Source organism: Puma concolor, chromosome B2, assembly GCF_028749965.1.
Source record: "Puma concolor isolate L17-30 chromosome B2, mPumCon1.1.hap2, whole genome shotgun sequence".
Lineage (NCBI taxonomy): Eukaryota > Metazoa > Chordata > Mammalia > Carnivora > Felidae > Puma > Puma concolor.
In genome coordinates this window covers 93,548,331-93,574,853 of record NC_141671.1, presented here as the reverse complement: position 1 = coordinate 93,574,853, position 26,523 = coordinate 93,548,331, and the positions used below count along the sequence as shown (strand labels likewise).

The window sequence follows — 26,523 nt, the reverse complement described above, 5'->3', positions numbered from 1 at the left end:
GAGAGCATAATATCTGACTGAGGCATTCCTAACATAATGTAAGAGTAAAAACCTAGTGTTTTCAGTCTCTCTGACATGTATTTAAAAACCATAAATTAAGGCCATCTGTTTGGCTATCAAGTTTTCATTAGTTCACTGCATCTAACCTAGCACCAGCTTCAAGGTCACTTTTACGTTGAATTGACATTCTGATTAACCATGTGTATTCTCAGCAAAATAAATGTCCGATTGAGGGGAAAAAATCTCCTTTAAGCAGAATTGCAGTTCATTAAATATGTCTTTTAATTAGAAATATAGCATCTGAAGCAAATTTGTGCTGATAGAACTTGTGAAAATGGCCACATATGACTAATATAAAACGTGATTTGGGGGCCCCTGGGTAGCTCAGTCGACTGAGCGTCAGACTTTGGCTCAGGTCATGATCTCATGGTTTGCGGATTAGAGACCTGCATTGGGCGCTGTGCTGACAGCTCAGAGCCTGGAACCTGCTTCAGATTCTGTGTCTCCCTCTCTCTCTGCCCCTCCCCCTCCTTTCTCCCTCAAAAATAAATTTTAAAAAAATTAAAAAAAATTTAAATGTGGTTTCTTTTCTGGAAGCACAATTGTAAGCAAAATTTGGGGTGATAGTCACTTGAAAAGTAGACTTTCAAATATGAAAAAGTCTTGATGTAGCCAAGTAATATTTTTGAGCCAGCTTATTTCTCATCCTGAACAATACTGAAAGAATACCATTTTATTGCCAACTCGCCATACCCATTAAACTGCATTAGAATGTTTATTCTAATATCTTCAAACACAATATTCTCCCCCTACTTTCTCAAAGTAAGGCACAGACAAAAGCAACCCGCTTTTCAAGAAAAGATAGATACGCTTTGATGTCTTGCTTGGCTGTGCTTCCTATTTCTAGCACTTACTGTAAACTTGAAAATTTCTCATTGCTAGCAAATCTCCCCATACTTGTTTCCAACATAAATATAGTAATGTGTAAATAGAATTTGGGTTAAGTCAAAGCTACAAAGTTAATATACCTCATTTAGAGGTCTTTAACAAGATAATATAGGGAACATAAGTGATGAAAGTAAATCCTTGCCATGTTTTACTTATTCTGTCACTGATTTAGTTTAAGTAATTATTTTTAAAGAAACAATTCAATAATAAATCATTGCTTCTTTTAGTATATCATTTGGTGCTCCTTGAGAAGAATTTCTATATAGATATTAGTTGAAGTCAAGCATGGACTGAAATTTCATCTAGTTGAAAAATCTCAAGGATACATTGAGATCAAAGAACAAAAGTATCTTTCATCCTTCTTGTGGCATGAACAGCCAAGTACTTAGCTCTAATGAAGTGAACAGCTATTAGTTAGATAGATAGAGCTTCAGTTTTGCCCAAACTCCAACCCAGCCTCAATCCAAATGCTGGCAAGGCGGGAACCACGAGAACACTGAGTGGCAACGAGAGCAGCCATTTGTGCACGGCAAGGCTGCCTCCAAGGAAGATGTGTATTTTTACAAGAGGATTTGAAGATTGATTAGAAAACTACTGAGGAAATTGTAAACATATCTATTATAATGCAAAGTAGTGTACTAAAAGTCAATCCTCAAATGCCTAAGAGGACAGACAGATAGCCATAAATGAGTGAAAAAGCACTTTAGACACAAATATCTGAAAAATTGCAACATCCCAGTGGTTAACTTTCACCTCCAGTTTTAGTAAAACTCTACGAGAATTTCAACATAGGGTTGCCAGATATTTTGTTGTGTGTGTGTGTGTATGTGTGTGTGTGAGAACACATGAAACATTCTATCTAAAATTCTCTACATTAAAATGTTGGCAAATAAATCATTTTTTTTTTAATCACGCAGGATATGCCAAATTTCTCTTAGACCTGAATTTGGCCTTTCCATTTTCACTTTGTAATGTCTGATTTTTGGTTCTTTTATATTCTTGCTCACAATGAAATTTTCTTCAGTTATTTAAACATATAGTCCATACTGACAGAAACTGTTATGTTTTCTTTTAATTTTTTTCTTAACATTTATTCATTTTTGAGAGACAGAGAGAGACACAGCATGAGCGGGGAAGGGGCAGAGAGAGGGAGACACAGAATCTGAAACAGGCTCCAGGCTCTGAGCTGTCAGCAGAGAGCTCGACGCAGGACTCGAACTCATGAACTGTGAGATCATGACCTGAGCCGAAGTCAGACGCTCATCAACTGAGCTACCCAGGTGCCCCGTGTTATGTTTTTAAAATGTGTGTGTGTGTGTGTGTGTGTGTGTGTGTTTACAATTTTCCAAAGGATCCCATTTACCAGATAGAAAAGGTTGTAGCTTATAAAAGGAAGGAAGGAAGAAAGGAAGGAAGGAAGGAAGGAAGGAAGGAAGGAAGGAAGGAGAGAGGGAGGAAAGAAAAGAAAGAAGGAAAGAAAGAATGAAAAAAAGAAGCAAAGAAACCATTACTATTACATAGTGATATCCCTTCATATGTCAGATGCCTAAGACTTGGGGCTCAAAATGAGCACTGAGGAGGCACAGAGGCAGCCTCAAGTGATACATAGTAATAGTACATGCATGGGCATAAATAAAAACTAGAAATTCACCTATTCAGAATTTCCTCAATAAAAGAATTACTGTCTCCAAATGTCCCTAAATGTCAAATTTTGACAATAGAATTTTACATAAAATTATAATTTCAGTAACATCCCTCCCAACATATAGATTAAAAGTTCCTTAGGAAAATAAACTGATTATTATAAACAATTAATACAAGTCCCACCAAGTATTTCAGAGCTAACTTCCTGGGCTTAGGAAATTGAGTTGATTCCTTCCTTCCTTCCAGCTCTTCATTCGTTTGCCTTTCCTCCTCTATTTCTCATACTCTTCTCTTTTTGTTCTTCTTGAATTCTTGTTTCCTTTCCTTCTTTTCCTTCACTTCTCTTCCCTGTTGCCCTTCCTTTCCCTTTCTCATCTTCCTCTCTTCCCTACCCTCCCTCCTTCCCTTCCTTTCTACTATTCTTTTTTTTTTTTTTTCAACGTTTTATTTATTTTTGGGACAGAGAGAGACAGAGCATGAACGGGGGAGGGGCAGAGAGAGAGGGAGACACAGAATCGGAAACAGGCTCCAGGCTCCGAGCCATCAGCCCAGAGCCTGACGCGGGGCTCGAACTCACGGACCGCGAGATCGTGACCTGGCTGAAGTCGGACGCTTAACCGACTGCGCCACCCAGGCGCCCCTCCTTTCTACTATTCTAAATGTCTTACTTACAGGATGAAAGCCACACGTTATTACATGTATTTGGCTCTAAGCCTAAACACAATTTATTGATCTGCCCATTTGTTTGTCATTTTCATATTCTTTACAAACTCACAATTTTAAGTATGTACCAATGTTTTCCTTATCCTAGTGCGAAACATCTATATAGCATAGAAATGATAAAACAAATGAGGTCAGCATTATGTTTAATTCTTGAGCAGGCATATTGATTGATAAATAGCTTCTCTTTAAAGGTTGCACAGCAAGTTGTCTGATACTTGACATGCTTCAGTGAAATATGCTAAAATCATATCCATACACTGGTAATTTCCTATCCATTCTGCCAAAATTTTCTTTACTTTCAAATCAGGCTTCTATATGCTTTAATTACAAAGGTCAGAAACAAGATTACCCTTGCTTTGTATAAATATCTCATTTTAAAACTCATTATACCAATATTTCCAAAACTGGATTTTCTCCACAGATTTCCTTTTTTGGTAAATGTACATCTATGTTTCATTTTTAAAGGATTCCTTGGTCAGATATTTGAAGAATACTCCATCACAAATGCACTTCTCATAAATTCACATCATATGATAGCAAAATACGAGCTTCTATCTATCCATTACAAAAAGGAAAAAGTTAAAAAAAAATGCTTAAATGATCAGATTAGGGCACATGGGTGGCTCAGTCTGTTGAGTGTCTGACTCTTGATTTCAGCTCAGGTTATGATCTCAGGGTTCCTGAGATCAAGCCCTGAATTGGGCTCTGCACTGACAGTGCTGAGCATGCTTGGGATTCTCTGTCACCCTGTCTCTCTTCCCCTCCCTTGTCCTCTTTCTCTAAATATAAATAACTTAATAAATAAATAAATAAATAAATAAATAAATACATAAAATGTTTAAATTATTTTTAAGGAAATAATTTTCCCTGTAGATCTATTAATGCCCCTTCAATTATTTTATTTTTATCTCAATTTGAAAAGTACTGCCTTAGATAACAATAATTGCTACTCTTTTTTTTTTAATGTCTATTTATTTTTGAGAGAGACAGAGACAGAGCATGAACGGGGAAGGGCAGAGAGAAAGAAGGAGACAGAAAATTCGAAGCAGGCTCCAGGTTCTGAGCTGTCAGCACAGAGCCCGAGGTGGGGCTTGAACTCATGAGCTGTGAGATTATGACCTGAGCTGAAGTCAGATGCTTTACCGACTGAGCCACCCAGGTGCCCCCAATAATTACTATTCTTATTACGTCAGTACTCTCCATCAAAACTATGTTTCTTGTTAGATATTTCCGCTTGTCCCTGCTTAGATATCTTCCTCCCTGGCTTTGAATTTACACATCATTACACCATAGCTCATCAAGTTGCATTTTCTTTTTTTGTATGCTCTTTTTCATCTAATGCTCTATATGCTTCATGAAGCATCAGCTCATAAAAATTCATATCACACTGCTCACCTTAAGACATGTCTCCACACCTGGCTTTTGAGTCCCCTTATTAGATACTTTTGAGGATCAAGAGTTGTAACAGTTATTTAAATATATTTGTATATTAAAATTGATGAAAAAAACAATTTGGGGTGGGGGGGGGGAGTACACAGCCTTTGTTCTTCCTAACAGCATTAAAATCTTTTTAACATTTTGTTAAAATCTGGAGGGGCTGGCTAAGTACTGCTGTTTTTCATAATGACAAATCCTTTCTGTCAACGTCCTAGAGAACTTCAATTTCTTTTGTTTTATATTTTGTAGTTATCCAGATCATTATGATGATATTGTGTGCTGGGAATGACACAGACTTAAGTAACATTCTGGTAGTTGCTCCCTTTGAGTCTGGGAAGATATTTCTCTGAAGTAGACTACTCATAATTTTAGATTTCTTCTAGCTGGTCATTACTCCAAGATATTGTGCACTTTATGAAATACAGTTATGTACATATCTTGTGGGTATGAGACTATACCATAATCACTAAGCATATGTTATTTCAAGGGCTTGGCTCAAAGAACTTTAATAATTCCCTAATTATTCCTTTTATTTTGAAAGAATTTCATTTTCTTTTTTGTTGTTTATTTTAAGAGAGAGAGAGCGGAGAAGGGGAAGAGAGAAAGGGAGAAAGAGAGAATCCCAAGCAGGTCCCTCACTGTCAGCGCAGAGCCCAATGCAGGGCTCCAATTGGCGAAACACAAGATCATGACCTGAGCCGAAATCTGAGCCGAAATCAAAAGTCGGAAGTCTAACTGACTAAGCCACCCAGGCACCCCTGAAAGAGTTTCATCTGATAAATGTTTCTAAAACATATACCCAAGAACTTGAAGCCCTTTAAGTGTGGGCTTAAGACAAGGCTACTTGTCAGTTATTGATAATCAAGCATTCATTATTCACCTTATTTCACCCATCATCTAGCACAGTGCCTATCACACGGCAAGCATTCAACAAATTCTTTTTGAATGAATATCCAATCAATTATAATATATAGAGTATGATATAGCCAAAATATGTCAGGGTAGAACTTCTGATATAGGACTTCTTCTAAGGCTCTTGTTAAAATCAGTAGAATAAGTAGAGTCCATAAACAACCTTATTTCACACTTCTAATATTGACCTTATGGAATAAGTTTGGGCAACAAGTCAGTTTATAAGTTCTTATGCATTCCTTGCATTTAATCAACAGCCAGCAGTTTTCCTTGGTCAGTGCTTTAATAAGTAAAAGAGCAGCTAGCCCAGAAGATCTGAGGGTGTCTGCTGGAACTTTCAACTTCCATTCTTAAATTACAGTGCTGTTGGCAATGTGAAATTTTATGAAATGACTCCCTGCTCCCTATCCTGAGATGAGTGCTAAGTGCCATAAATGCACAACAAATTTTGAGTGCTTTTAGAGCTGTATCTATTTTTTACCATTCTTTCCATCAAATCTTCCAATAAAGATAGAACCAGAGCACATTCTCTTAGAGCCTTTGCCTCAGCAGAAGATGGGTTTTATTATCTCAAAGGACATTTTCCTTCCCATATTTGTTTTTAAGAAGTGCTGAGACAAATTTTACATTTACATTTCAGATTTAATTTTATATTTCTATATTTCCAGATTTATTCAGTGTTTCTATTTACTTATTTTATTCATTTCCCATTTTATTCAGTCAATAATATTGTTATACAGTACCATAGCATCATTGTTCATTATCTCTTAGAACTTGTCTCAGTTTGTAACTAAAAATTAATTTCTGTGATTAGTTAATGCTCATTTACCCTAATAAGTTATAAATTCCATAAGGGCAGGGGTTTTATTTGCTTTGTCAACACACAATAAGGACACAATATTTGTTGGGTGAACACATGCATAAATAAAATAATATATTAATTACTAAATAATTGGTCATGCGTGCTTGCAATGTTATCTTTAGTCATTTCATATGAACCCAAACTATACCTAGATATTTAATCTATATATAATGATTATAATATATTTATTTCAAATGAAGCATTTAATATATACAGCAACTAAATACTTTCATGGGGCCCATTTCACACTTCCTGTGAGATAACAGCTAAATTGGTATGAAGTTCTATCTCCCTCTTTACCAAAACCCTTCAATTTGATAGGAGTATAAGGAGTCCATTAATTAGAATCATAGTAATAGAAGAGTAATCTGATCTTGAAATCAAATTGTCAACATTATAATCACAGAGTGGTAAACAACAGATAAAAGTGATCCATTCTCCATGATACCTTGTAATCTTTCTGCATTGGATATCTAGGACCATCATTTCCTTGTTTAAAATTTTTCGGTGGTGCTCTACAGCTATAGAATAAAATCTCCATCCCTAAATGTGTTACACAATCCTTTCTTCAATCTATCACAGGCTTCTTCTCTTATTTTATCCACTTCTCCTTACATCTAACCTGCTAGCAATACACATTAAATGTATTTCCCATTGCCTGGGGAGCCACATTTCCACACTTCCTCCAATTTTCTGGTTGAACTTCTCATTCAGATAAATTTCTGTTCATCCTTCACTATACTTGCACACTTTTTCTTGACTGCCACAGAGATATACAGGATCCCTCTTTTTTGGTGCAATGGCATTACAGATACTCTAGGACAGCATTTGGTATATCATATTCTAATGTTTTTTCATGTTTCTTTCCCTACTAAGTGATAATATGAATGCCCTGGGTGGGGGGGACCATGTCTGAATCATGGTTTGTTTGTTTTGTTTTGTTTTGTTTTACTATATTAGACACACAGGTGTGTATAGTACTTATCACAGGTGTTGGATTCCAGGCATATAGTGATGCATAATGTCACATGAGCACTACCTTTCTAGAGTTTTCACTGCAACAAAGAATACATATATTGGATAGCATTTTATAAATATGAGGATCATTATAATGAAGAACATAATATTATATAGTCTTGTAACAGATGAAACTATCTTAGTCTGCTGAGTAGGTACAAAAAAAGATTGCATTGCTTTGAAAATAAGGGTCGGGAAAATAACTCTCTTTTGCTGCTTTTTGCCTACATTTCTTCTATTTCCTTTCTATCACATTTCTGTTTTAGGAAGGTATATATGGGAAGGAAAAATGATAGTGAAAGCATCCCAAACTCATTTAGTTAATTTCTTCTAGATACAGAAGATAGAATTAGGTATAAGATATCAGGGTCATGATGGAATGGAGCCAAAAATAAATGCATTGTTAAAGTAGAAATGAGAGAGGAAAAGTAAAAAACCATAAGGCAGAGACTACATGCATTTAGGGAGCAAATATGTATATAAATATCAAGTGGATGTACCACCAAGGACATCATAGATATAGCAAATTTTAAAGTATGCATATTCAAAATCAATAACTGGCTTAAATTTGATAGAGATTGTGTTTTTTTCCCTTTGCAGTAGACCTCAAAATGCAATGTCTTTATGACTTCTATAGAAAAGCAATGTAAATGTATTCTATTTGAAAGACTATTTGCAGAATCCTCAGGAGAACATTCAAGTATCTAAAATAACAAAAGGAGATGCTTATATGAAGCACAAAAAAGTCTATTAATAAAAAATTCAAGTTATACAGTATGAGTTTTAGCCAGTTGCCCTTTATTCATATTCTGAATAGTCTCTAACTTATGTGAAAAGAATAAGAAGGGCAAATATTATCAGCATATTATGAAAAAGTAAACTATTTTCACTGGTGCTGACATCTTTCATATATATTATTTAAAAAGTAGCTGGTGAAGTAGATTTGTGGTCACATTTCTTCTCTGTGTATTAAATCATGAAACTCTGACACTAAGTATGAAAATAGAAATAGTTTTATACTGGAATCCTGCCTTCCTTACAATTTTTCATCTGCATAGTAATCATTTGAATAGTGATAAGAATGGAAATGTCAGCAATACTTTCCTAAGTATGATGTTTTCATTCCAAATCTAATATCAAACTATAATGAACAAATTACAAAAGTTGGACCATTTTAAATAAGTCATCATTGTAGTTAACCATCAAGTACCCCAAAATTGGGAGAGAGGATGTCTTTTTGAAAAGATTAAGTATCTATCCTCTAAAGTAGAGCTCAAGTCTGATTGCAATTTGATCTGACTGCTTTCTCCTCACTGAAATCTACCACTGAGTCCCTGCATTATATACCAGACCACCTTTCCAGGTTGTATTCTCCATAATTTGTGTTCAATTTATTTTTTCACAAATGTCTCCTTAAGAAAGGGGATGTTGTATATCTATATTTTGTGTTCATTATTTTACAGAGGGAAGCAGGTTGTACAATGATAAAATTTCTTATAGATAAACCAAATACAAAGGAAGAATACATGTCTTTAGAGATACTGTTCTCTGAATACATCTTGGGACTCTGTTCACTAAACATTCAAGAAATGCTTGGAAGGAAAAACTGTATTTTATTTATTTATATAATGGTCTACAATAGGAATTATCTCATCTTTATAGAGTAGATATCAATCACCTTCTTCCCCCCAAATGATGGTTAGCTAACTACAGTATACTGATTACGTGATGGCAAAACCCTAGTTAAGTTCCATAGGAAAACATTTCCATGTGGTTAGGAATGGGTTATATTAACAATCTGCCTTATCTACAATATATTTGATATGTCTGATGACTTAAAGAATAGACAGCAAAAACCTAAGATACAAATAACTTAAAAACCACAATACATCGTTTCAATAATGATAAAACATTTAAGACAGTCCTTTGTAATTCTTTGTGGTGCGTGTGTCCTGATCCAAATACTACAAATATAATATGTTCAATCTTTTTTATTTAAAAACAATTTTTTAATGTTTATTTATTTTTGAGAGAGAGACAGAGAGAGACAGAGCGTAAGAGGTGGAGGGGCAGAGAGAAGGAGTCACAGAATCCGAAGCAGTCTCCAGGCTCTGAGCTGTCAGCACCAAGACCAATGCGGGGCTCCAACTCACGGACTGTGAGATCATGACCTGAGCTGAAGTTGGACACTTAATGGACTGAGCCACCCAGGCACCCCAATCTTTATTACAACCCAATTATGTAGACATGTTTACCCTCACTTACCGATGAGGATGCTGAGTCTCAGACAGGTTCAGTGACATCAACTAAGACACCTATGACATTCCAATGGGTTTGAACATAAGTCACCTGACTACAATGGCCCCACATTCTATACAGCATGCTAAGAAAATGCCCTTCACATGAGGACCATCAAATGCAAGGCAGCCATATTTGGAATCTAGTATTTACACATTTTACCTCTGTGCTTTGACTCTTTTCCCCTGTAAGAATGATTGATCTTACTTAGTCCTACAAACCAAAGGGTAACAATCTGGCATAGTCAGTCTGGCTAACTAATCTATAATAGAGTTTGAACCCATGGCCTTGGACAAATCTGCACAAGACGCTAATTAAATGAATGAAATGATCCAATGTTTGCATATAAAATCTATCAGAACTAGCTCTGTTTTCATGAAAATTATCCATTTATGCATTTTTTGGGCACCATTTGGTCAGCATTTACACTATTAATGAAAACTGCTCACACTGGTGCTTACAATTCATCAAATTCCCTCTGGAAGCTTCCTAGATTCTAGCACGCAGAGTTTGTTGATGATCTGTGGAGCAGGCATAGTTTACTGAGACTCTCATCTGTTTTCAGTGACAGGAAATCTAGACTTTAACAGTATGCCAGAAATATACAACTTCTACAAGTGTAATTTGACTTTTTTTTTGTTTAATTCAGGCCCTGAAAATTATTAGATCTTGATTTAGCCTTGCAAAATCGCTTCACCAACATTAAAATTATGCTGCTTATGCAATGAAAAGATAGAATGCATTTTAATGGAAGGTTTGACCTGCAGAAAGATGAATAATTTGCATCAATTTTTGTGCATTATGTTCAACTAATGAAGACAAATGTATTCATTCACTTCAGTAAAGCTGAAGAACTGAAGGCCAGCGATTTTATGCATCTATAATGATGAATATTATAGTACTTATTATATGATGGATTGAGAATTTTAGAAATGGATGGTGAGCAAAACAGAGAAAAAAACATGCTTCTAATACTGATTTCTATTTTTATAAACACTGGCATCTGCCTTAAACAAACAACATGCCTCTCCTAATACCAAATGTGTATCTCCCACTTCATCAAAGAACAAGAAAGAAAGAAAGAAAGAAAGAAAGAAAGAAGAAAGAAAGAAAGCAAGCAGTGAGATCTCATGCATTTAACATTAGAAAATAGAAGTGAAGAAAAAAATTTTACATTGTTCATATGTTAAAGTTGTATACTTCTACCATAAAGGTGGCTCAGTCGGTTACACGTCTGACTTGGGCTCAGGTCATGATCTCACAGTTTGTGTTTTGAGCCCTTCATCAGGCTCTGTACAGACAACTCAGAGCCTCGAGCCTACTTCGGATTCTGTGCCTCCCTCTCTCTCTCTGCCCCTCCTCTGATTGTTCTCTCTCTCTCCCTGTCTCTCAAAAAATGAATAAATGTTAATTTTTTTTTAAAAAGAGTCAATGATACAACCTATTGCAACATTTTTTGCTTTACCTGATTATGGGTAAGAGCACTGTAATGAGATAAAAGTTACTTGAGAATCATTAATAGGATTACTACTATTTCATATTCATTAACATAAAACTTGTTATAAAACAGTTTACAAAGGTAAAATTAAAACCCTATTATCAAATAGGAATATATCCTAGCATTTATAATTAAATAATATAACAAATAAAATGTATATAACAATTTTGTGTGTGATAAAATGATCTTTAAATCTAACCTTAGTGTTCAAAAGCATTATAAAAATATCTACATTAGTCTTTTCTTCATTTTTATATTTCCACATCTTCATGTATTACACTTATTTCAGTAGTTGTATGATTATGATATGACTGAGTTAATTTGGATTTTGTTCACAGAAATAGTTATTCACTGACTGCTTAAAACTTACTAATGAGTTAAGCCCACACGTAAAATGGGAACAAATTATATTATAGAAAACTTTTGCATCAACAATATGCACAGACATGAACACAATCCCTCCATCCCCTTCTCAGCTGACACATATTTTATATATGTGATTAAAGTCATGAGGAAGTAACAAATGAAGCATGCTATTAACTCCTTGTTAAAAATAGAAATAGTTTTAATGAGACCGTTCAGTCACTTTATAATATTTCTACCAAATTGAACACAGCAAACCAAAATAACACCAACTGGCCCTAATGGATTTTTTGAGACTGCTGCTTTCCTACCAGCTCATGGACTGCTGAGTCTGCCTAGTCTTCAAAGTACAATGTGCATTCAATATTCGAAAGAGAGAAACCAAGAAGGCTTTTAGTCTGGGCAGTAAGAAGGGAGGCAATGCAGTAGAAAATGCCATTAAGTAGAAATGCTCCCTGTTCAGATAAATAGATTACCACCTATGGTGAATTAAAAGTCAAGATTGCAACTGCTCACACATTTTAAATATTCCTTAATGAAAACTGCTGAGATTTGCTTTTTTGCTTTACCCCATCTAGAGTTGTTATGTGTGTGTGTGTGTGTGTGTGTGTGTGTGTTTCTTAATTTAATTCTTTTGAATGGCATAGGAAGTTCAGTTAACTTAAGAGTAAGAACACCTACAACTTCAAAAACCTACCATACAGTAAATATTACGTTGAAATAACAGTGCTGCCGTCAGGAAAACTGTGAAAGGGATGTGATGTCACCCCAAGCTTAATTAAACCAGCATCTGCTTATTGAGCATTTGCCTTCACATCATTGTTGATTGCTCCACTAAGGTATTTTTGCGTAAACAGAGCTTCCCTAATTAAATAGCTTATACCGGAGTCATTCAGCGATTTCACAGCACACTTTGGGCAGTTATCATCATACTCAGAATGATGAATGGTGAGGGTTGCCCCTGGATGAGTCACACCAGAGGAGGCCTACCTTGCAGGCTAACAAGAAGTTGCATGGGCTATTGGGGGACAAAGGAAAATATATATAATTTTTGAAATATTTCTGATTTCTCACTCCAAAAGAGACAGTCTTTTCTGTTTTAACCTCCTGCACGTAATCACATGTGCCTCTTTGACAATGTCTGACCATCTGAACAACACTAAAATCAAAGAGAGTTCCTCTTTGATCACATTTATGGTATTTGTAAAGATGAAATTTTCCCTATGGATCATAGCTCCTGCAGAATATGCACTCAAAATCCTGAGGTATTTCTGGTACTGATCTAAATTTTCAGAACCTGAGCCCACATGTCTCTGCTTTGAATATACTGACCTCATTAACTTTTGCTGTGAAAAGAACAAGAGCTTCAATTAACGTTTTCATACAAGAATGAATTTTTTTTTGATTTATGCTTAAACAAAATTTTCAAAGTAAATATATTATCAATAATCTTTAATATACTTGAACAATGATGATACAATAGGCAAATGCTAGTTAACTAGTTGCAAATGCAGATTATGATATTGGCTGAAAGTTTATGGGAAGTCAGAAATCTCATTCAAGTGCTAGAGTTGCATGTCCTTGTGTTTATTAATGACTAAATAAATATAAATAATTCATGAAGCCATATTTCTAGTAGAAGTATGGCAGAGCAAATCATAAATTACTCCCTGGAATCTTTTTCTCAGAAGTCAAGTATTTAAGGGAGTGAAGTATGAAATGCCTCTTTCTAGATAGTACTTCTCTGATGAAACGATATGAGAGTTAAGATTCACTTATAATGTATGGAGTCTCAATCAAAATTCATTTTACACTGTTATGAATGAATAAAATACAATTCACTAAAGAACTTAACATCCTGTCAAACAGAAGAAAACAAGTTATCTAAATAAGAGAAACAAAAAGTATATTGCAATACATGCAGGTGAATGATTTGAATATTTTTCCTTTAAATTATTGTTTTCAACTTTATCTCATTCAGAATTAGACTAAAAATAAAATATAGGCTACATGCATTAAATAACTTTTAGTGATATGAGAGTTTAGTAAATTAAAGTTAATATTTGGCTTTGACTATAAAGAAGAATGTGCTAAAATATTCTTCTTGGTCTATTATTTTACTATATCATAGTATTTTTCAGATTTTGAATTTTTATTCCCATGTATTGATAATTTTACATTAAAATTCCAAGAATGTCCTATAAAAGTTAGAAATTTATCATGTGCTATTGTCTAATTAAAAAATTACTTTAATGAAAACACTAACATACTAGTATTCCCCCATTTATCTACACACTACAAAGAAGTGAATCCATTTAGATACAACTTGATATCTATAAGTTTCTCAAGCAAGTGCCCTTGCCAAAATCAATGAATATTTTCCACAATAACTCAGCTTTCTTAAGAAGGGCAAAAGTTGATCTGATCAGCTAAGTTGAACAGATAAAAGAAAAAAACTACATCCTAAGGCTTATAGTTTAATTTGTTTTGTTCTTTCATCTTATCTAAAAGATAAGCTTTAAATTAGAGGAAATAGAAATTCTAAGTGCTGTGCCCAGTATATTTTTCTCAATTCAAAAAGTTATATTAAAATATAGCTTGTATATCTATTAATATTTTGAATTGTTTTATATTTTCCTTAATAAGTCTCTACCTTTTAATAAAAGGTGTCAGGGGTTAACAGTGTCAGGGGTAAGGAGGGATTGAAAATTTCCTTTTGTATGCTTCAATAAATTATAACAGAGAACTCCTTAGAACTGATTCAAGTATTGGGGCACCTGGGTGGCTGAGTCGGTTAAGTGTTCGACTTTGGCTCAGGTCATGATTTCACAGTTCATGGGTTCAAGCCCTACATCAGGCTCTGTGCTGACAGCTCAGAGCCTGGAGCTTGCTTAGGATTCTGTGTCTTTGTCTCTGTCTGCCCCTTGCCCGCTCATGCTCTGTCTTTCTCTCTCTCAAAATAAATAAATAAATAAATAAATAAATAAATAAATAAATAAATAAAAATTTTTTAAAAATTAAAAAAGAGAACTAGTTCAACTATTATCTTTCTTTTTAAAATAGTCTTCACACCAGAAATAACCCAGTGGGTTTTTGAGATTTGTATAATACACTATTTTGATTTACTTTTAGTAAGCATTTCCTCAAAGTGAGATAGTATGATAGAGACATTCCTGGTACACTGGTACATCGTATTTACAACAACAAACAAGCAAGCAAACAAAAATATTTCAAGTTCAAGGTTTTATATTAAGTAGAAGTCAAAATTATTTTGGAAATTTTAAAATTATAAGTGCTATTATGTAACTATCACTAACTAAAATACCTGTGCTAGTCTGCAAAGTTCTCACACCACTTCCTCAAATCTTACTTCTCATTACCCTGGATTTCTCAAGTTAGTTTACTGAGGTCATCACATTTAATAATGTAAAATGCCACATTCATTATTAGCTATAAAAAGTACTTGTTTTCTCTGCTTATAAATCTTGCTGCACGATCATATTTTCAGATGTCGAATTTATGTGCTCAACAAATGATAGCGGGTCCACAGAATGCAGGTGCAGTTGCGTAGGCTTACGACAACAAAGAAACAAAAATCTCTGCCTTCATCCAGATAATATAAAGCAGCAGAAGATGGTGAAGACATATGAGAATTTCACTTCTTTCAGAAACAACACTGAAAAATACATTTATTTGCTCTAGCTCTTTCCAAATGAAACTGCAAGCCAATGAGAGCCTAACAAATTACTGCTCACAGCCCTCATAAGTGTTTACAACTGTGCTTAAGTTTTAAAATTTATTCTAAGACATCAGTGAACCATATTTCTCCATGTAGTTTCTAGCCCAATTTAGAACAAACTCTCAGAATTTGTCAAGCATAGTATCAGAAAAATTGTTGTAAGTTTAAATTAAATAGACCTTAAGTTTTTAGTATAACCTAATTTTACCAATTTAAAAAAAATCTAGAAGTCATAACTCAAGTGACTTGCCCAAGATTAAAAGACAAGGCTAACTTAGAATATCATTGGGGGAAAAAAAGAATATCATTGGGCATAATACTATATGATGACATTTTTTAATTGAACTATAATTGACATAAATCTTATTAGCTTTAGTTGTACATCATAGCGATTCAGTATTTTTATACATTACAAAATGATTTCCACGTTAAGTCTAGATATCATCTGACACCATACACAACTATTACAATTATTGACTCGATTCCCTATGCTGGACATTGCATCTTAATGATATTTATTTTCTTACTAGAAGTTACTATTTCTTAATCCCCTTCACCTATTCCACCTGCCTTTCTACCCCTCCCTCCTCTGGTAAGCAACAGTTTGTTTCCTGTATCTATGAGTCTGTTTCTGTTTTTATTTCCTTGTTCATTTTGTTATTTAGATTCCAGATATAAGGGAAATCACACAGTATTTGTCTTTCTCTGGCTTACTTCACTTAGCATAATACCCCTCTCGCGTATTGCAAGGTTGTTGCAAATGATGATACTTTCTAATAGCACATTATTGGTCTATTGCCTAAAATATAAATTTGCTTATACACCTTTTCATAAATGAATGAAAGTATACTTGAAAAGTTAGCAAAGAAATCACTCATTACAAATTCCAGATAAATGGTACACGAACTCATGAAGTTGGTGAGTTCATTATGTAATTCTTACCAAGGGAAAGAATCATACCAGATCTAACTATGGTGAATGCCACCGTTTGAGGACTCCATCAACACAAAAACTTTGCTCCTCAAGCAGGAATTATGAAAACTCAAATATTAATAAACATTTATCATATATTAGAGTTAATTATAAAACTTTGGAATTAATACATACGTTGGCATAACAACAGCAAGGCTTTGGGAGGGTTTTTTTCCTGTTTCAGGCAAAAAATTGGTTAGTTCTATGTGCAGAATTTATAAACAACAATAATATCAACTATCACCGCACACTAGGTAGTCAAAACACATTACAAATAAAATATTCCACCTCAAAAATATTTTCTGTGCATCTAAGTTCTAAACAATTACTGTTGAGTTTTAATAGCCCAACTTCTATTAAGGTTTGAATTAACATACATTTAATTTTTTATTCTTTAATAACATTCTACTTAATTTGGAGAATTCCCAGTATACAATTTACTTCCAACCCATCTGATTTCAGCTACATTTGCATACTTTGGGAATAAGAATCCAAGATTTTGAGGGTTTTTTTGTTTTCTTGTTTTCATTTCTACAGTTACTATGGAAGCATTATTTGGGGTCTACTATATTAATATAGCAATTTGTAGTATTACAGGAGATAGTATCTCAAAATTCTCTCAAAGCTAGTTCAAACTATTTTGAACTACATAACAAATTAGAGAAAACTTCATCTAATATGATAGAATTTAGTGTAGAATTTTTGTGTGTGTGAAGTCATTATATAAGGTGGAAAGGTTTTGGATTTCCCAGACATTTGAAAGCTGCTAGAAATGATCTCAAAGAAGCAAAGACTCTTTATAGTATTGTAATTTCTGGAATTTATTTTGAAATTGGATTTTTATAAATCTATGCCCCACTTTGTAACTATTGTATACGTTTGTTCATTTGAAAGAAAATTTTCAAAAATATACTTAAATTTATGAGTGAAGATAAATTGACAAATGTGGCTATGCTATTTATTAAACATGAATACATGAAGGTCAGTTTTGGCCTGGTCATTGACAAATTTGCAGAAGGTAAGGCTAAGGAAAAATTTAAAGTTATTATTTGCTATTGTGATGGGCCAGTGAATAGCTGTTTTCCCCTTTATTTCAAAAATTACACTGTTGCTAATTAAAACATGTTAACCTGTTATTTTTCCCTTTTATATAGTATTAGTTTTCTGTTTCTGCTGTAACAAATTACCATAAATTTATTGGCTTAAAACAACACCAATGTATTGCCTAATATTTCGAAGTTCACAAGTCCTAAAAGTGATGTGTCTGCAGGACTGCATTCCTTCTTCAACCTCTAGGAAGGTATGTTTTCTTGCATTCTGAACTAATTCTTACAGGTCCTCTGTATTGCTTGGCTTGTGGCCCTTTACTCCATATTTAGTTCAGCAGGTAGCATTCTCAAATTTCTCTCCGTCTCCTTTCCCCCTCAACTTCCCAACACCATGGTCTGAAGGTTTGTGACCACCCAAATTCTTATGTTGTAACCAAATCTTCAATAGGATGGCATTTGGAGGTGGGGTCCTTGGGAGGAAATTCATTATTAGATGTGGCTGTCATGAATGAGCTTATAAAAGGGACTCCAGAGAAATCCCTGACTATTCTGTCATGTGATACCCATCTTTTACACAGGAAGCAGATCTCACCAGACAAGGAGTCAGCTGGCACCTAGATCTTGGACTTCCAGTTTACAGAACTGTGAAAAATAAAGTTCTACTCTTTAATCAATCTCTGGTATTTTGTCACATGTGCTGAAATGGACTAAGACATTCTTTCTTTCCCTTCTTCTATTGTCATGTCTCCTTAACTGTGACTCTGACCCTTGCTACTTTTTTATAGGGATCCACCTAGTTAATCCAAAATAATCTCCCTATCTCAAGATCCTTAACTAATCACATCTGTAAGATCTCCTTTGTCACATAAGGTCACATGTTCACATATTTTGTGGATTAGACTGTGGATATTTTGGGGGATCCATTATTAAGCCCACCACATATACACATGTACTGTAATATTGCATGTTAATACACTTATTTACCAGATGAATATACATACTCATATATATTATACACATACGTGAAGTTCAATAGATCAAAATGTCCATCGTTTGCCTTTTCTGGCAATTATTATCCTTTATTTCATTTCATGATTATTATAGAGAATAATTTTGTCATATGAAAGCAAAAGGATGTTATAAATAATTAAACCAGATGTCAAATAATCTAGATATGTTACTGGAAAACAGTCTGCTATTTCTCTTAAAACAAGTATCTTCTCTGTGGTTTATATACACAATGGGATACTACTTGGCAATGAGAAAGAATGAAATCTGGCCATTTGCAGCAATGTGGATGGAACTGGAAGGTATTATGTTAAGTGAAATCAGCCAGGCAGAGAAAGACAGATACCGTATGTTTTCACTCATGTGTGGATCTTGAGAAACTTAACCGAAGACCATGGGGGAGCAGATGGGGAGAAAAAAAAAATTACAGAGAGGGAGGGAGGCCAACTATAATTGACTTTTAAGGACTGAGAACAAACTAGGGGTAGATGGGGGTTAGGAGAGAATGCAAAGTAGGTGATGGGCAGGGAGGAGGGCACATGGGATGAGCACTGGGTGTTGTATGGAAACTAATTTGACAATAAATTATATTTAAAAAATAAATTAAAATATATTTTCTCTAAAATTAAACAATAAAGCAAATATCCACAGGAAACAATGAACTATTTGTGGCTCATTCATTTAATTAACTTTCTAACTCAAATACTACTCAAATACTATACTCATTAAGCCAAAAATCTGAAAAAATAAGATGCAAAAACTATTTGATTCATAAAACATTTATAATGTAGAATTGAGAAGGTCTTTTACATTGACGTTGCGGGTTTTTTCAACACCGATTCAGCAAAAATGTCTACCAACCATTTTGGTGGAAATCAGTTTTTCTTTTGTTACTTACCTATTTAGAAGCGGATGTCCAAATTGCTTCCTGATTTTATACAGTAAGAGAACATAGCAAGATAGATTTATTAAAAACAAAATTCCCAAAGGCATATGGAGGCTTTGTTTTTCCTCCTCCTCACAGCAACTAAGATTAAAGAACAAAGAAAAGTGACTGACATAAAACCTACCCATGGGGGTGCCAACGCCATAACCTTTGGAGTCTATAAGGCCGCCAATCTGTGTCAGGTTACAATTCCGCTGGGTAACAAACTCAATGGTCGTTGACTCCATTAGGAAAGCATAATCAGAGGTGAGGACTCTCTGGATTCCTTCTTCATTACTTTTGACGAGTACTGACTGCCTCCTGCTACTCATAAAGGCCCACATTTTGTCATATGTAGATATTTTTGATTTCTAGGGAGAAATGAAACAGGTAAGAATATATATTCCTTAGTTTCCATGTGATCCTACAATATTTAGATGGAACTTACTATATTTCATTTAAATTTATTTAACAAACATATCAAAAATCATGTTAAAAAATGTACAGCTAGTAAATCATAGAAGCCAATAAAAAAGAGAAAATAATATTAATAAGGAGGAACTTTTGTGCTTGTATCTCATATGAGTATCTCATGTGTATAATTTTATCTTTCAACATTACTATAACATCAAATTTGGAAGAGACAGACACTGGACACCAACTGACACTGTAAAACCTTGAGGTTTTTCTTTTCCTTTCTTTCTTTTTCCTCGTTTGGTTGACTGTGACACCCAACGTCACATCATCCTCCAAGAATACACAAGGATATAGATAGACTGAACAAATATAAGGAGTTTGTTACAAGTAAAAATCTCCACTGAAACGCAATCCAGACACCACAGAACCTCTGGTAGCCTGCTTCAGGAAAGCTGTCATTAAGATCTACAAACTAACTAAAGTTTCCTGGACCAATAAAATTGAATAGTTTTTTATATCCAAATGAAAATTCTCAGTAAGGCTTTACTAGGGTTTTATTAGTAAAGGAATGAAATGGGTTTTGTTCAGAGGGCACTGGTAAAAACATAAACATGAAAAGGTTAGCATCTGCTTATGGAAAGCTCAGTTGTAAGCCCTTATGTCAGTTAAACTCTTACACAATACAAAAAATAATACTGAAGCTATAAACACAAGGAGGATATTCACTATATTGGTAGCCCTGTCATACAAAGTTGAAACTATTTTCAAGTGCATAGATATGCAATCTTTTTACAGCTTAAGCTTGTATTTAGTCCTACATATGCCAGGTCATAAGTGAGATATTACTACTTCTTCCACTAAAAGCAGGTGCACAATAATATTTAGAAAACTTACGGCATTATTTCAATGATGAAATAGGAAGAAAACCCTTAAATTTACTGGGGGAAGAAAATAATGAGTGTTTTCTAAAAACAAGTATAGCATGAGGGCTAAGAGAGGGTAGAGATTCAAACCTTTGCTCTTCAATGAAACACTAAGGCATGCCAAAAGGCCAGTGGCTCAAAGTTTGAAAGACTGCAGCTAAAAAGTCTAGAATAAGATTGATAAGATACAAATTTGAGCAGCTTTGGTGGCATGTCAATTATTTTAAAGTAAAATGATCATATGTTGGAAGTAGAAAAGAAAAATGAAAGGAATGTTTAAGGTTATGATGAAATCCTTATTGGAATAGTTGAGACCAATAGTGATATTTTTTTTTTTCTTTTGAGAGAGACGGAGGGAGGGATTGCACACATGCATGCAGGGGAGGGGCAGAGAGTAAGGGAGAGAATCCCAAGTAGGCCCTGCTTTGTCAGTGCAGAGCCCAACTCGGGGCTCAGACCAACAAACCATGAGATCATAGCCTGAGCTGAAACCAAGAGTCAGATGCTTAACCAACTGAGCCACCCAGGCACCCCACCAATAGTGAGATTTTGCATAGATTCATTTGGCTTCCCAAATGTTACTACATAATGACAATAGCCAGAACAAACTCACTTCCTTTCAAAGATAAAATTTTTTTCTCCTAATGTTTTGCATCAAACGAGACCTAAATACAAAATAAAATCAAAATTAAAGCTCACCTGCAGATTAAGGAGATTTTTAATAAAAAACTAAGTTGGACATATTTTTTGATTTAGTAAATCTGTGGCTGATAACAAATAGATATAAAATCCCATAAATGATAATTCTAAAATGTATGTCATCAACTGCACTCTCATGACTTGATAATTTAAAAATTAACTCTTTATCAAGGAGTGATAATGAAATATCATGGTAATATGATATTACCATGTAGTATCATAACATGGGCATACTCCCTGAGGCCTAAACCAAGCAGAGATAAGAAAGTATACAAAAAGTTATTTTTACCTAATGTGGTCATAAATTGCCTAAATTCTCTCCTTTGTTTCAGTTATAAGAACGTTAACAATTAATGTTTTATTGCTTTAGTTACATGATTTCCAATTAGTGATAACACATTCCATCCATTGACACAAGTTAATTTAAATAAAACTTGAAAAGTAGTATTTTTGTCCCAAATAGAGGAGGACTCAGATTGTTTATAATAGCAATAATCATTTAAATATGTCTATATATTTATAAAATCATACATCATTATATCTTCCACTTTTTATAGTATTATATATGTTATAATATGCAATATAAATTTTAAAATATTAATAGTACTTTCTAATTTAAAAATTATACAACACAAACAACTTAAAAAAGAGAAATTCTTTTTTAACAGTATAATAACAGTATAAAATTCTTTTTAAACAGTTAATATGTTGCTGTGTAAACAGATCAAACTTTTTTTAACAACTGAAAACCGAGAAACTAAAGACTATTTCTAATCTATCCTTTATGGATATATATAGTTTAATTTTAAATTAATGTGAATATAGTATTATTTTACATTTGAAATATCTAATCTATAAAATGAAACTTTAATTGACCAAATACAAATTTTACAAAATGTATTTTCATATAAAATTCTTTGAATGCTTTCCTGCACTTATATTTTATTCTTATGAGCACTTCTTAGAAATTACTATTGATAATCATTTTGAAACTAATCATTTCCAACCTTCCATTGCTATATAAGATCTCTCATTGATTTACTTCTGATTTCCAGAAATCTATTGTCTATAATTTTTGTATAGCTTTACTCATTTTTCCTGTCGGCAGAAGATATAAGTATTTCTTTTATTCTTAGAATTGTGGAATAGGTTTAGATACGGAAGTCACCCAAATTTTTTTTGTTTCTCTTAATAAAAATAAAAACCCAAAGAAGAGATATTTCAGTTTAGAAATATACATTCTATATGGCTTATTTGCTAGATTTGTTGTCATTCTTTGATCACAATTTCTAATTTAGCACAGTCACTTCTTTGCACCTCCCATTGACGGCTGTAAAACACAACTGTAAAACCCAAAGTGTGATTAAAAATCATCACTGCGCCTGCAGACTCTGTGTGTGTGTGGTAGGGGTGGAGATGACTTTCAATTCTCACCTATTTCTACAGCAAGTTGAAAAGGCAGACTGATCTTTAGCATCTCCCGGCAATTTTATTACTTCTATTATATTGAGTAGTGAAGAGAATCCAGTGCATCACTGGTTTAAAAACAAAAGGACTCCACAACATGAATTTTACTGAAACCTTCAAATTTAAAGCAGCTAAGACAGCTTGCAATGCATTTGAACAAAGTATCTGAACAAATTCATAAGCTGAATAGGAAGCTTAGCATGCTTTTTTCTCTACAGACCTAACCACTCGGAAATAATTGGTTACCTATACTTAAGTAATATGTAGATTCTGAATATACTCAGACTGAGACAGGAGTAATGATCACTAGCTGTATGTCTCTTATTAATGGAATCTATGTTCTTATACAAGCTATTTAATCTCTTTGAATTTCAATGTGCATAATAGTCAAATATCTTTGCCAACTTTGCAGTGTTCTTGTGAGGCTCAAATAAGACACTACATGTGAGCACACTGTGCAACAGTATGATATTTTTATAATTCTGATTATTTTTTAAAAAGAGAGCATACTGGGGCGCCTGGGTGGCGCAGTCGGTTAATCGTCCGACTTCAGCCAGGTCACGATCTCGCGGTCCGTGAGTTTGATCCCTGCGTCAGGCTCTGGGCTGATGGCTCAGAGCCTGGAGCCTGTTTCCGATTCTGAGTCTCCCTCTCTCTCTGACCCTCTCCCGTTCATGCTCTGTCTCTCTTTGTCCCAAAAATAAATAAACGTTGAAAAAAAAAATAAAATAAAAAAAAATAAAAAAAATAAAAAGAGAGCATACTACCACCAAATGCTTATATGTTAATTTTCCTAAAAAATGCCAAAAGTATGGCAAAGATGGCAGGTTGACTATCGCCTTTGAGTACATGTTCTCTCCTATGGCATGAATCCACAAGGCACAAAACAATAGGAGAATGTACAACAGAAATGAATTTTTGGAAGCTGGAAAGCAGAAAGGTGAATTGTAACTCAGTTAAATAACTTTTATAACGCTCTTTCTCCCACAGAAGTCTCAGAGATTGGAATTTCTTTTTTTTCCTTTCCTTATTTTTTATTTATATTTATATTTTTTATTTAGTTTTTGTGAACATTTTATTTTTTAATATAATTTATTGTCAAATTGGTTTCCATACAACACCCAGTGCTCATCCCAACAAGTGCCCTCCTCCATGCCCATCACCCACTTCCCCCTCTCCCTCACCCCCATCAACCCTCAAATTGGAATTTCTATATGCCTCTCAAAGCCAGATAACCAAAGTTCTAACAAAAGTAAAATTTATTGAAAGAATGTCTTTAAAAATGTTAGATCCTTGATCCTTGATCCATTCCTCCCCCTTCCCTTTCTCTGAGCATCAATGTGACTGCTCCATCTCACCCACGCAGAAGACTAGAGGTTTTATTCTCTGGAGAGGAAACAAGAACACACTGGACACAGGTGACCCAGGAAGGACATATTGAAACCAGAAGAAATTTAAGTTGGAGTCTACAACCAATGTCAGGTCTTTTTCTGTCCTGGTTCTTAGAATTCTTCCAAAAGAGAACACAGAAGATTTTTTCAAGCAAAACTGACTGCACCAGAAATATAATAATGATGATGTTGATCATTATCATCATAATATCAGTTAACTCAGATAAAGTTCAGCATGTGTGATGTATTATTCTAAATTATCTATAAATATTAAATAATTCAAATTTTACAAGATTTTGATTAGGTGATAAGTATCTTTTCTGTCATCTTACAAATGAGAAAACCGAAACATGGATAGGTTAATAATTTGCCCAAATTCATGTGGCTACTTTGAGTCAAACATTGGCATATTAGTTACTGAGTTTATGTTCTTAATCATTGCACTACATCAATTCTATCTAGGGTACATATGGATTTCCAACAAAATGATCTACCACATCACCCTCTAGCAAGGCTCACAGTTTTTCAGCTTTGAGCAATCATCCAGAGTTTCCAGTGAGCCTTGTAGAGTCTGTTATATATCATCAAACAACCAAGGATAACCAGATAGTTGAAGGGAGCCTCTAACATGAAATATAAAGAATAAAACAAGCTATATAGCATAAATGTTCTCAGAGAGTTAAATATAAACAAAAAGAATTTAATGGACTCTGTTGAAAGAAAATTACCAATTTTCTGATATCAAGGGGTGCTTGGGTAGTTCAGTTGGTTGAGCATTGGACTTTGTCTCAGGCTGTGATCTCACAGTTCATGAGTTTGAGCCCCATGTCAGGATCTCTGCTGTCAGCACAGAGCCTACTTCAGATTCTCTGTCTCCCTTTCTCTCTCTCTGCTCCTCCCCCAACTTGTGTGCATGCTCTCTCTCTCTCTCTCAAAAATAAAATAAACATTTTAAAAATTAAAAAAATAGAAATCTGATATCAAAAATGAAAACCTCAAGGAAAATTTTAGAAAATAAAGTTTAAAGAAGTCTCCGGAAAAGTAGTAAAAAAAAAGTTAAAAAGACAGAAAGAAGGAAAGAAGTGATACCTGAAGGCTGAGTCCATGTCAACTACATAATGAGAGGTGAACTTTCTAGACAGGGGAAAATCAGTTAAGAGATGCTATCTTGGACATGAATTTGATGGGTTGACATAATTGAAGGAAGTACACTTTGGCTGTGGCACACAGAGTCAAGGAACATGGTACTAGAAGAGGCTAGCGATGATAGAGAAATAGATAAGGGATGACCAATATAACTTTACTGTTTCCCTCAGCTTTCTCGACTTTAGACGACTTTCTTTCTGTATATAGTCCACTGACCTCACTTTTATCCTGGCCTTTCCAGAATTCAGATGGACTAACCACTGAAGTCCCTTCACTCTCCTTTCTTAGATTATTCACTTTAGAAAGTTATGTCATTGTAAATTCTTATTTTGAATCTTTGACATGCAAATCTTTTTAAGAGCCTCTCATCAGTTTTATAGTCCAGGGCTATCTTTCTCAAGGACCCAGAAGCCATCCTTGAAATATAATCATCAAAGAAGATAAGCACCTCTACCATCCAGTCTCTCTGGGAAGCAAAGATCTTAATTTATGTGGGCACTTTAAGTTATAAAACTACCTCCTGTCATGAAGACACTAAAAGTTTATATTTCCTTTGGGCAAGGCCAATTAACAAACACAGTCGGCTATGATGCCAATACCACAGCTCTTAGGAGCACACAGCAGAAGTCTATGTAACAGTACTTGCACTGGGGAAGTACTGTTGGAGATAGAAAAACCAAGACTTCAAGGTGTGTGTGTGTGTGTGTGTGTGTGTGTGTGTGTGTGTGTGTGTGTTACGAATAATGTTTGGTCATTATTGGACTAGGAAGTAAGATGATGTTTAGGTTGAATGAATCATTGGTCTCTGGCTTAAACTAGAGAGGCACCAAGAAAACAAACAAACAAACAAACAAAAACATCAAAAGAAGGCTGACAGAAAGGATTATACCTAGTAGGTTGGTTGGAGGTACCTAAGAAACATCTAAATAAATTGGTCATGTGAAGTTGGAGTAAAGGAAAAGGTCAAGCTAAAGATAAAGATTTTGGAGTCTTCCTGGATACAGAAGACCAAGTAGTGGATAGATGAGGAAAAAAAAATCATAGAATACCAAGATCAAACTTAGTGAAAATTTGAATTTCAGAGG

At 34.3% G+C, this 26,523-nt stretch overlaps 1 protein-coding gene across 6 annotated transcripts in view; it reads right to left on the bottom strand.

Moving 5' to 3' along the window:
- Positions 1–26,523, bottom strand: part of GRIK2 (glutamate ionotropic receptor kainate type subunit 2) — a 670,394-nt gene that overhangs the window by 17,454 nt on the left and 626,417 nt on the right. For all 6 annotated transcript variants that reach the window (XM_086707502.1, XM_086707501.1, XM_086707504.1 and 3 more), the window contains exon 15: positions 19,541–19,766. In XM_086707502.1, coding sequence (XP_086563628.1) covers positions 19,541–19,766 — 226 coding nt within the window. The remainder of the gene's footprint in view (positions 1–19,540; positions 19,767–26,523) is intronic.